The following is an 11,718-nucleotide window of genomic DNA, read 5'->3' as shown; positions in this document are numbered from 1 at the left end:
GGAGCTTCCCATCATATATTTCTGTTTTTGATTCAGGAAAAGACTCCTTCTGCTTTTATGTTCAGATTCATCTTTACCTTAATGTGCTTAATGTTAATTGTTCTGTCTTTGATGTTCAGAAACTGAATCAGTCATCCTTTTGGTCAAAGTTTCCTCTAGATAACAAATTAGTGTCTGTATGTTTACATAACTGTGGCCTCTTTCTGCTGTATTTGCTTAAGGTTCAGTGGTTGGAAGGATAATAGGGAACATTTTGGCCCGATTTTGTGGCACCCACACTGCTCAACAATACATGTCCGCTGCATTTATAATTGATGTGGGAGCGATTTTCACTTCTCTATGAAGAAGTCATGCATTTTTAGTCTGTTCCCTGAAGAAAATAGTTTGCCTTTAGAGGAGTGAACCGAAGTGTCCCACAGTCAAATGTTACGCTTCTTAAATTTATTTGTGCAAGACTAAAATAAGAAATGTGTAAAAACTTTACAATTCATAAATGTGTCTTAATAAGTTTAGTGGAAGCAAAGTGGGGTTTCCTGATCAAAACTGATTGAGCTATTTTGTATCAACACTAGGAAAAAGTGAAAAATCTTTTTCTAGAATTCTCTTAGTTTTGCACCTGAAGCTCCTCCTTGCACATCTACCCTGCAAACAGCAATCCAAATCCAAAGGAATTGTTTGACCAAACATGAGTTAGTGAGCATGGAAATGTAATGCAACCACATACAGTACTTGTGGAGAACCCTGAGGACAATGGGTGATCTGTTCCATGAGAACAACGTTTTAGGTGGCTGGTATTAGTTTGTCATATCAGCTGGCATTGCAGCTAAGAAACAAAACATTAACATAACTGTAAAAGTTTTGTCTGCGTTGTGTTTTTTAATTCTACAAGAACCAGGAAACAATTACTGTATGTTGGGCTTTGTACCCAGAAATGCTCAGGCCAACAGGTTAATTTGGTGGTTAGTGTCATGTATCAGATGTCATATGATGGATTTTCTATTTCCTTTTCTCCCTTTCCTCCTCTTTTCTTCCCCACTTATGCCACACCGCCTCTTTCCAGACCTTGAGGGCAGCAGGGAAGACCTACATGATCTTCTTTGTCCTGGTGATCTTTGTGGGCTCATTCTACTTGGTGAACTTGATTCTGGCTGTGGTAGCCATGGCTTATGAAGAGCAGAACCAAGCCACCATGGAAGAGGCCCTGCAGAAGGAAGAAGAATTCAAGGCCATGCTGGAGCAACTGAAGAAGCAGCAGGAAGATGCCCAGGTCAGTTATTGGCAAGATGAAAACTTAAATTGCTCCTAAATGTCCTATATGTTATTCTTCTCATTTTATCCATGTGCTTTTTCTGCCCGTAGCAAAACAACATGGCGACTTCTGCAGGCACAGTGTCAGAGGATGCCGTAGAGGACGATGGAGGAGGGCATCTGTCTTGCAGTTCCTCTGAGATGTCAAAGCTTAGTTCCAAGAGTGCCAAAGAACGTCGCAACCGGAAGAAAAAGTGGCGTCAGAAAGAGCAGGAGAAAGAGAAAGGCGACAGTGAGAAGTTTGTCAAGTCAGAGTCAGATGATGGCAGCAAAAGGAGCCGCTTCCGTTTCCCTGATAACCGCCTTGGTCGAAAGTCTTCCATTATGAACCAGGTGAGAAAAAAAAACAAAACATCTTTTTTCCCTGAATTTTTCTGTTGTTGTCTGTTTTCCTTCTTTTCTTTTGGTTGTCTTTGAAAACATAGTTGATAAACTGGGAACTAAGTTTGGAGTAACCTGATTTTCAGAAATACAAGCTCCTTTTAAGCTGATTGGAGTTCTCAATGCTTTGAGGTCCTCATGTTTTGGGTGCTGTTGGATGTATTGTAGAAAAACTAAATCTCAAAACCTCAACTTTAAAAACACCTTGTGACAATTATTTCCATCAAACACTAAAAGAAATTTAAAAAAAAATCCTGTGGCTGCTGAAGTGTTTATTTATTTTTTAAATTTAAAAATCATAACAGACTATGTGTTTTTGGAAAAACTAACACACTGACGAGCATATAGCAGCCAGAGCTACTGAAGGACAAATCCATATCCTGAATTATTTACAATTAAAACATGAATGTTTCAGAAGGAAACATCCTGATGCTTTGTTTAAGCCTCACTTGAGTTCCACTGGTGCTTGTATAGTGTGTTATAGTGTAGTTTTAACAAGCCAGAGGTTAACAAGCCAGCATTAAAATCAATCATGATCCATGCATTAATTACTTCTTGTTTTTCTTGATCTTCTACACATAACTGACTGCAAATTGTCGTCAAAACTGTTCATGTGGAATGATTACACACATTGTTTTCTTCTTGTCTCATCCCTTTTCTGCCCCCTTTTTATCAGTCTCTCCTGAGCATACCTGGCTCTCCTTTCCTCTCCCGCCACAACAGCAAGAGCAGCATCTTTAGTTTCAAGGGCCGCAGCAAGGACGTGGGCTCGGAAAACGAATTCGCCGATGATGAGCATAGCACGGTTGAGGAGTGTGAGGAGCGCCGTGGCTCCCTGTTCAGCCCTTACCGGCGGAGCAGCTACAGCGGCTTCCACGGAAAGAGGAACAGCACAGTGGATTGCAACGGGGTGGTGTCGCTCATCGGCCCTGGGCTCGGTGGACGCCTTCTGCCTGAGGTGAAAATAGATAAGGCAGCTACTGACGACAGTGTAAGGAAGTCAATGAGTAGACCTATCTAGGCATGGCCCCCCTCTCGTCCGTTACGTTTCTTTTTGGCTCTCTTTCTTCTACTCTGTCATCTTTGCAAGTCCGTATGTATCTCTTGGCTAAGCGCTCGCGCCTCCCCTCCCCCAGCCCCGCAGTGTATGCTGCCCTCCAACAGTAGGCAAAGGATGGAGATAACAACTACAGTTATAGCGAATATGCTATACTCAGTCCTGCTTTTCCTAAGTCGGTGAAATTTGGTATGTCAGTGTCTTCCAGTCAATTTTATTGGTTGACTTGAGGGTTGAATGTTTTAAATGCATAATAATCTAATTTAGTCAGACATGGTTCTGCCAATCACCTCTTTCATTACTGACCAGCTAGATTTTCACACTCAGTTGGTTAAGAATTAATATACAGTTATATTCTGGATGGTATAAATCTCACAACAAATTAACTCACAATATTTGTTGCCAAAGTATACATAATGATGATGAGTTAACATGCTCCAGTGTGTTGATGTGTTCCTTCAGGCATCCAGGTCCTCTGCTGTGTGTGGGTAGATCTACAGTAGGAGGCGGAGGAAACAGAGGGGACCAGCACTGTAGAGCCACAGACATTTTTATCTTCTTCCTTAATTCCCCAGTACACTACCAGAGCAGATATAAAAGTAACACACACACCACCCTGTTTGGCCTTTATAAAATACTTAAACAAAAACAAAGGAGGGCTGCTGTCCTTGTCTGTCTTTACCTTTCTCTGTTTTCCAAACTCCCTGGTCAATAGTAGTAAATTAGTTGTGTCTCCTTCTAGTTAGCATGGTAGATTTTAAAAGTAGAATTTTAAAGTAGAATAAGCATGACATAGAGAAGTAGAACAATGGTTATGTTGTTTGTAATTTTCCTCTCCTTCTCTTTGACTTGGAGCATGCTCATGCATGACAACTGGATGGATCTGAACTATCTGTCTCCATATGATCTTTTGACAATGCTCTTGACTTGATGGTTGCAATATAAGTTGTATGGTTTCAAAGTAGGAAGATATTTCAGCATCAATTTGCAAGTAACATTAAAATGGCCAGATTTGGGAGACAATTTGTAAAGTAACCTAATGATTATATTGCAATGGCAGCAAAGCCTCCATTATTGCATGACATGACTGAAAATGCATTCATGCAGAAGCAGTTCTCCCAGCACAATATCTCACAATCCATTTATTATCCAATTGGGATGAGCAATTATATTCAAACACAATTAGGTCAAGTAGCCCTAGATCACTGCTCCCACTTTGGCTGAGACCTGCATGCATTAACAGCATACACACATCTTCCTTGAAACCAGCATTGAGATAGAAAAGAATGAAACATGACCTGCCTCCAACCCCAAAAATCTGATCCTCGACTATTTTATCCTGCCAATGCTGTTGTGCACTTCCCTCCGCCGGCCACCGGTGGTGATGTGGGATGGTGTTCATGTCCTCTCCATGGGTGCTTGATTCTTCCTCTCCTCCTGACAGCCGACTACTGAGGTTGAGGTGAAGAAGAAGCTGTCGGGCTCCCTGATGGTGTCTGTGGACCAGCTCAATACCTCCTTTGGGCGGAAAGAGCGGGCCAACAGTGTCATGAGCGTCATTACCAACACACTAGTGGAGGGTACTGCCACTTTAACCCAGCTATTTAACTTGCTCTCTCATTATTCTTTAACTAGGGCTGCTCTCATTGGTTGAATTAGTTTGACATGAATTTCCTGCTTATTTGCTTTGCATATCCAACAGTACCAGATACATACAATGCATACAATTTTTTCTGTCATATTATACCATTGCATGCAGAATGCTCTCACACACTATTATGTTTGGTTTTGATGTATGGTCCGCGCTATGTCTTCAGAACTGGAGGAGTCTCAGCGCAAGTGTCCGCCATGCTGGTATAAGTTTTCTAACACATTCCTGATCTGGGAGTGCAGCCCCAAATGGATTAAGATCAAGGAGATTGTAAACCTGATAGTCATGGATCCCTTTGTGGACTTGGCCATCACTATCTGTATCGTCCTCAACACCCTCTTCATGGCCATGGAGCACTACCCCATGACCCCTGACTTTGAGCATATGCTGTCTGTAGGCAACCTGGTGAGTTTTTTTGCTGTTATTTCTTTTGTTTGTGTGTTTGTTTTTATCTGTTTCACCTGTAATGAATATCATCTGCCTCCTTTCAGCAGCTCAGAATGAGGTGTTATTTTTGGGCCATAATTGGCAGCACTGTGATTGCTTGTTCCAAGTTGAAAAAGAAGAAGAAGAAGAAAAAAAAAAATCTGACTGTCGCTGGATTTTTTTTTTCTTCACACACATGCACACATGTTCCCTATCCTCTCTTTCATCCTTTGTTTCCTCCGTTTTTCTTCTGGATGCATGGAGCTGCTGTTTGCTTCAGCAGGACCAGACTGCCTCTCTGCTGGTCGGCTAACTGTTGGGAGGCCAGCATTAATATTTCATGGAGTCTGATCGATAAACTGCACTGAAACGGTGCCTGAATAGTGGCTCAGTTAACTTGAATATCATAACTTAGTATGTTCATTCCCATCTGTTTTAAGTGAGTGAGTTGTTTGGTTGCATATATTCAGCCTCTAGAAAAATATGATAGGTTTCAGATGATACTGACTCAAGTCTAATCATTGTAACAATGAACCACTTCGGGTGCTTGTGTGTGTTTGTGTACGTATATGAGTTCAGTTGTATTAACTTACAATTGAAAGCATTGAAAGATTAAAAAAATTGCCAGGAAATGCAAATGGTTAGGACAGGTGGACATTTTTAGGTCATCTCAATACAAAATCAGTTATCTTCTTTCACACAAGTACACACACACACACACACACATACATACGCACACACACAAACTCAAGTGCATTATACAATGGATTTATTTATAACTGTGTGTTGGTTCAATGATTGATGGCATACTTCAGTAATTTATTGGAGGTGTTATAAGTGTTTTTCATTCATGCCATCTTCAAAACAGCAGGAGCACATGCTGACGTCAACAATATATGCTTTCCTCTTTAAACTGATTTATCCTATTGGTGAAATATGTTAATAGGTGGTTATTGTTAAAACCATGGTTAAATAAAATAAAATAAAAATAAAACATTTAATTTATTTTATATACTCCAAGTAGAAATACTAAAGACTTAAATCAAATTTGTAGGTTTGGCTCTGACTACTTATTAGCTGCCCCTTTGTGCTGCAGAGATAAACTAAGTGATACAGTATAAGATTAATTAAAAACTGCTGGAGCAAGACGGTGGCATGTTTCAATGATTCATCAAACAAAAAAAAAATAATAAAAAAGCACAAAGAAATGAACTGTAACAAGGGTAGGGCTCTTTCTAGGCTCCGCATCATCACATGAAGTTCAACAAGCAACATGTTTAAACATGACCTAGTAAGAGAGCAGTCTGGTCGAGCCTGACAATCTCAAGTTATTAAAGTAATCTGCAGAAGTCTCTGCTAACAAGTGATGAGATAAAAACAGTGGTCATCATTATCAGGCTGAACTGCATTAAAGCTTTATTATAATTCTGTTGTGGAAACCACTGGAAAAGCTCAAGAACAATTCTTAAAATCATTTCCAGTTAACACAACCTCCAAATCTACACATGCAGCTTGTGCATCTTTAAACATGATACACAAACTTCATCAAACTTCTGTTGGCCTGAGAGAGCAGCGAGACTGAAGTCAGTGTTCAGATAATCACCGTCTTTACTGGGTTTATAGGTGTTTCTGGCTGCTCTAATTAACTAGCAGTTGAACGGATATAAGTTAATAGCTAACCAACCACAAGCGGACCCGCAAGGGCTTGTAATAATAGCACAAAATTAAAAGTGAGCACATATTTCCACAATCATTGATATTTATAATTTATTTATTTGATAATTTGAATATCAAATAATAAAAATGAATTAAAATCTAATGAAGGTTGTAAACAATTTGCTTATCATTGCATTCCATTCTCTGTTGCACTTCTGCATCACAACATTTTGGAACAGGACTGAATATAAAAAAAGTCTTTAACACATCTGATCTGGATGTTTCACACTCTTTCTTCCTTTTATTAAGCCCAAATTATATGTTCAAACCATCTCTCTGTCCTACCTACCAGGTGTTCACAGGAATCTTTGCAGGGGAGATGCTCTTCAAGCTAGTGGCCATGGATCCTTACTATTACTTCCAAGAGGCCTGGAACTGTTTTGATGGCTTTATTGTGACGCTGAGTTTAGTGGAGCTGGCTCTGGCTGATGTTGAGGGTCTTTCTGTGCTGCGTTCATTCCGATTGGTAAATATTTATTTCAGCTCGTTCCCAAATAAAAGCAGCTATAGTTAGCATAGCAGTGAGTATCTGATCACATGAATGAATGAATGAATGAATGAATGAATGAATTAATGAAAAATATTTTATTAATCACATGAAGGGATATTAAAGTCATGAAGTATGTATATTCTGTACTTCAAAATCATAAAGTTGTTACTGCATTTTGAATGAAATACTTTTTCATTTTTCCTGTTTTATGTTATTTGAGTGAATTATCTTGGTAGTTAAGAGGATATGTGATCTTAAATCTTCCTACTCTTTTCCACCCATCCCACTGTAGCTGAGGGTGTTTAAGTTGGCTAAATCATGGCCCACGCTCAACATGCTGATCAAGATCATTGGTAACTCAGTGGGAGCCTTGGGAAACTTGACTCTGGTGCTGGCCATCATCGTCTTCATCTTTGCCGTGGTGGGCATGCAGCTATTCGGAAAGAGCTACAAAGACTGTGTGTGTAAGATTGCCACTAATTGTGAATTGCCTCGCTGGCACATGAACGACTTCTTCCACTCCTTTCTGATTGTCTTCCGGGTGCTGTGCGGCGAGTGGATCGAGACCATGTGGGACTGTATGGAAGTGGCAGGACAGGCAATGTGTCTCATTGTCTTCATGATGGTCATGGTCATTGGTAACCTGGTGGTGAGTGTCAAAACTGGAATTATTAGAATATGTTCAGAGATGGGAAAACTAGCACTCACTGGGTTTGTTGTTATGTGTTTCAAGGTTTTGAACTTGTTCCTTGCCTTGCTGCTGAGCTCATTCAGTGCTGACAACTTGGCTGCAACAGATGATGATGGAGAACCCAACAATCTGCAGATTTCCGTCATGCGTATCAAGAAGGGCATTGCATGGATAAAAGCTAAGATGCGAATTCTGGTGGCAAGTCTACTGAGGAAATCACCAATGGAGGACGAGCAGAAACCTTTGGATGACATGTATGACAAGAAGCCGAACTGTATTGCTAATCACACTGGGGTGGACATAAACCGAGACATGGACTATGCTAAGAACGGCAACGGCACAACCAGTGGTATTGGCAGCAGCGTTGGCAAATATATGATTGACGAGGACCACATGTCATTCATCCACAACCCGAATCTGACAGTATGTGTACCCATTGCTGTGGGAGAGTCCGACTTTGAGAACCTAAACACTGAGGACTTCAGCAGCGAGTCAGACATCGAAAACAGCAAAGAGGTCAGAATACTGCATTACTGAGTCAGGAAATGAATGCAATAATGCTTTTAAACACTTATTTAGCACTTATCTAAAGTATGGAAATGTTAATGATTGTCCTCATGGTGTTTGTAAATCTCAGCTGCTCCACACTGCAATTCTCTCTCTGGACAGTAAAGCCATGGGTGTGGTTGGCTTCTCTGCTCTGCTCAGACACTAATGCAACTTAATAGTCATCAAGAGTGGCTGAAAGAGCCAGGCATTGTGGAAGAATGGACACTTGCTGATCTAGGCTTTCTGATTAAATACATTTAGAAGACTTTCAAAGCAAATGATATGACATTTGATATTCCATTTCAGCATTCATTCAAGTAACATATAATAGTCATGATTGCTGTGAAGTCCATCTCAATACAAAAGCAAAAAAATCTTAGTAAAGGTTGAGCAAATGTCATTTGAAAATTACATGGTATGTATAGTTCCTTAACAGATGCCTGAAGGCATCATGAACTTGGCGTCAAGTATAAATAGCAATTCCCTGCTCTGTGATAAAAACTAAAATGTTTCTGCATCACTGATATGTTTCTGTGCTGATGTGCATTCATGCTTGTGTTGTTTGTCCATGTGTGCACTCATAAATCTGCTTCTCTACAGCTGGATGACACCAGTTCCTCAGAGGGCAGCACCATTGACATTAAGCCAGACGTGGAGGAGGTGGTGGTGGTGGTGGAGACGGTGGAAGAATACATGGAACCAGAACCATGCTGGACAGATGGTGAGGCCACTGCTTCCAATGCACCCATTACCTCCACTCCACAGCACTCAGACTCCCCCAGGCTGGGTGGAAATTACATGGTGGCAGGGTGAAAGAGAATTTCATTATGAAGGATCACTCATGCATGGAAACTGTTTATCAGTCTCTCTAACCATTTTATACATATACAAATACACTGATATACGTTTTCAGATAAATATTTATGTATGAAAGCACAAATTCTTTTAATTAGGTAACTTATCTGTAAATTCCTCTACTTGTTGTGAAAATAAATTATGCACAATGTAATCTGATTATCATTGCTAAGTTCAATTACAGCATATTCCTGTTCGGACAGTACTTAAGCATGGCTTTGCCAAATGGATATTAAAGCATGTACTCAGAAAAGTTTTCAAAATTTTTTGCTGGAAGAATATTTGCCTGGGGGATAAAAAGACAAATCATAAAATTTTTGATTGATTTCTGTAAATACAAATGTCTTATTCAGTAATCCCTGAAGCACTTTCCCTAAAATTTCTCAACCTAATTTAGCAGAAAAAAAAATCCACTTTCAATAAATAAATAAATAAAAAATTCTGTGTCCTCAGCTTGTGTGGCTAAGTATAAGTGCTGTGACGTCGACATCACTATGGGCTGGGGGAAGAGCTGGTGGTTCCTGAGAAAAACCTGCTACCTGATTGTGGAGCACAACTGGTTTGAAACTCTCATCATCTTCATGATCCTCCTCAGCAGTGGTGCCCTGGTAAGGAGGCCTGTATTTGCATTCCTTTACAGGTACAAAGGAATTCAAATCTTCTTTTTAAAAGACATATAACAATAAAGGCACTAAATTTAAGTTTGAATAACTATGACTTATTTAAAGTAGTGGCGTTTTACAGGCTCCAGTGTGTCTGTGGCAGTGAGGAGGTAAAACAAGTCAATCAGTGGTGCAGACTGTTGTGTTCAGGCCTCTGGAACTGGTGATTAATGGACAGCGCTATCTATGAAATAATTTATTTTGGGGGTTTAGGGTGCCTTATTCTTAAGCATGTCAAATTTTACCAAAAAGAGCAATAATTTTTATAAACATCTAAGAAGCGGTTTGAAATATTTCTGTACACTTTTTTCTGTCTTGTAAATCACTACTAGTGATCAGCTGCTCACAGGGCTGGAGAACCATGTGTAATTTCATTAGCAGGATCATAAATCACTGTGTGTAATTTTTCTGCTGCTGTCTTGATTGTAACTAACTTATGTTTTCTGTCTGTCCTCAGGCTTTTGAAGATGTGTACATCGAGCAGAGGAAAACAATTCGGATCATTCTGGAGTATGCAGACAGAGTTTTTACCTACATCTTCATTCTGGAGATGCTGCTTAAATGGGTTGCCTATGGTTTTGTCAAATATTTCACTAATGCCTGGTGTTGGCTGGACTTCTTCATTGTTGATGTAAGTGATGCTTTTGTTTTCCTCATATGTAGAAAACTAGATTAGTTAATTTGTCTTCAATCACACCCTGGTCCAAGAGCAACACACTTTAAAAGACTTATTTTGACTATTAGAGAGCAGAGCTAAAGCTAATCTGGAGTTTTGACTGTAACCATTCATTCATAATTTGTCTTTTGTTTTATTACACTGTAAGAAACTAAATTAAATGCCCTATATATGCCATATAAATATGGTATTTCTATTATTCCACTTATGTGTTGCCCCTTTGTTGTTTACTGGGTGTTGTTAGATTTAGAAGGTCAAAGCTGTACTTGAGTATCTGCTTAATGGTTTGCACCAGGTGAGAGGATGTGCTGTTTAAAGCAAAAAGTTTGTGTTGTTTTTTTCAGAAATGTATTTAGGACAGTGTTTTGCAAGACTCTTGTGCAGTCTGTCTAAATCAAATACACACATGCCTCTCACCTTTTACAACTCAGTCTAGCAATTTTTTGTTTAACACTGAGATGCTTGAATATGTTCACCTATCTGTGTACCTGCAGATAAATGAAAATGTCATTTGTGGCATGCAAAAGTACCCATCTGTTTCTCCCTTTGCAGATTTCTGCACATTTCAATGTTTTAGACTAAATTAGATTACATAATTCAGACCTGAACACACAGCTGTTTATACCCGGCACAGATGCCAACCCCAAATTAGGTTCAGCTAATCAAAACTTTTAGCTTATTGATTAACTAACCATATTCAAGTCATGCTCAGAGTATCAGGATGTGTCAAAGATGTTTCTGTAAAGCTGCTGTCTCTGCCTGTGGTTTTGACCTGTAACATGTTTCATATGCGCCTCTGTCCTCTCTCTCTGTGTGCTGCTCTGCTCCTTATGTCATTCAAGACAGAAAGTCCAGAAAAGGAATTCTTAACTCTATTCTCTGGTAGCCACAAATACTAATATAAACACCATTTGATGTTATGATGTTTATTTTAATAAGACTTCCTTAGATTGTAATGGTATTAAGATGTATGTCATGATTTCACTCCAGTAACATTGAGGGGAAGAAACATGGGAATAACTTGCAATGCATTGATTTTTAAGGTCTGTATGTGTTAAAGTCTTTGCTTACATTCTAAATCTGGGCTTTATCTGCAACGAGTGGCACAAGTGGATAGAACAAGAATTTCCCTGATTTCTGACTTTCTACTTGAACTAACCACCTCTCCACAGTGTCCAACACCTCTGCCAATACCTGTGAATGGACTTCTATCGATGGCCAGAAGTTGCCATGTTGGTTCATTTTGAGTTCCTCCT

General features: G+C 39.6%; 1 protein-coding gene across 1 annotated transcript in view; it reads left to right on the top strand.

Moving 5' to 3' along the window:
* The window catches only part of scn8aa (sodium channel, voltage gated, type VIII, alpha subunit a), a 43,909-nt gene that overhangs the window by 16,251 nt on the left and 15,940 nt on the right, over positions 1 to 11,718 (top strand). Inside the window, exons 10-20 of the mRNA XM_042003579.1 lie at positions 1,061 to 1,267; positions 1,360 to 1,641; positions 2,366 to 2,680; positions 4,191 to 4,326; positions 4,564 to 4,802; positions 6,832 to 7,005; positions 7,322 to 7,678; positions 7,763 to 8,236; positions 8,870 to 8,990; positions 9,578 to 9,732; positions 10,244 to 10,417. Coding sequence (XP_041859513.1) covers positions 1,061 to 1,267; positions 1,360 to 1,641; positions 2,366 to 2,680; positions 4,191 to 4,326; positions 4,564 to 4,802; positions 6,832 to 7,005; positions 7,322 to 7,678; positions 7,763 to 8,236; positions 8,870 to 8,990; positions 9,578 to 9,732; positions 10,244 to 10,417 — 2,634 coding nt within the window. The remainder of the gene's footprint in view (positions 1 to 1,060; positions 1,268 to 1,359; positions 1,642 to 2,365; positions 2,681 to 4,190; positions 4,327 to 4,563; positions 4,803 to 6,831; positions 7,006 to 7,321; positions 7,679 to 7,762; positions 8,237 to 8,869; positions 8,991 to 9,577; positions 9,733 to 10,243; positions 10,418 to 11,718) is intronic.

Source organism: Melanotaenia boesemani, chromosome 13 (genome assembly GCF_017639745.1).
Source record: "Melanotaenia boesemani isolate fMelBoe1 chromosome 13, fMelBoe1.pri, whole genome shotgun sequence".
In the NCBI taxonomy this organism is placed as follows: domain Eukaryota; kingdom Metazoa; phylum Chordata; class Actinopteri; order Atheriniformes; family Melanotaeniidae; genus Melanotaenia; species Melanotaenia boesemani.
The sequence above is the reverse complement of the archived record's forward strand: the minus strand, read 5'-3'. Positions and strand labels throughout refer to the sequence as shown.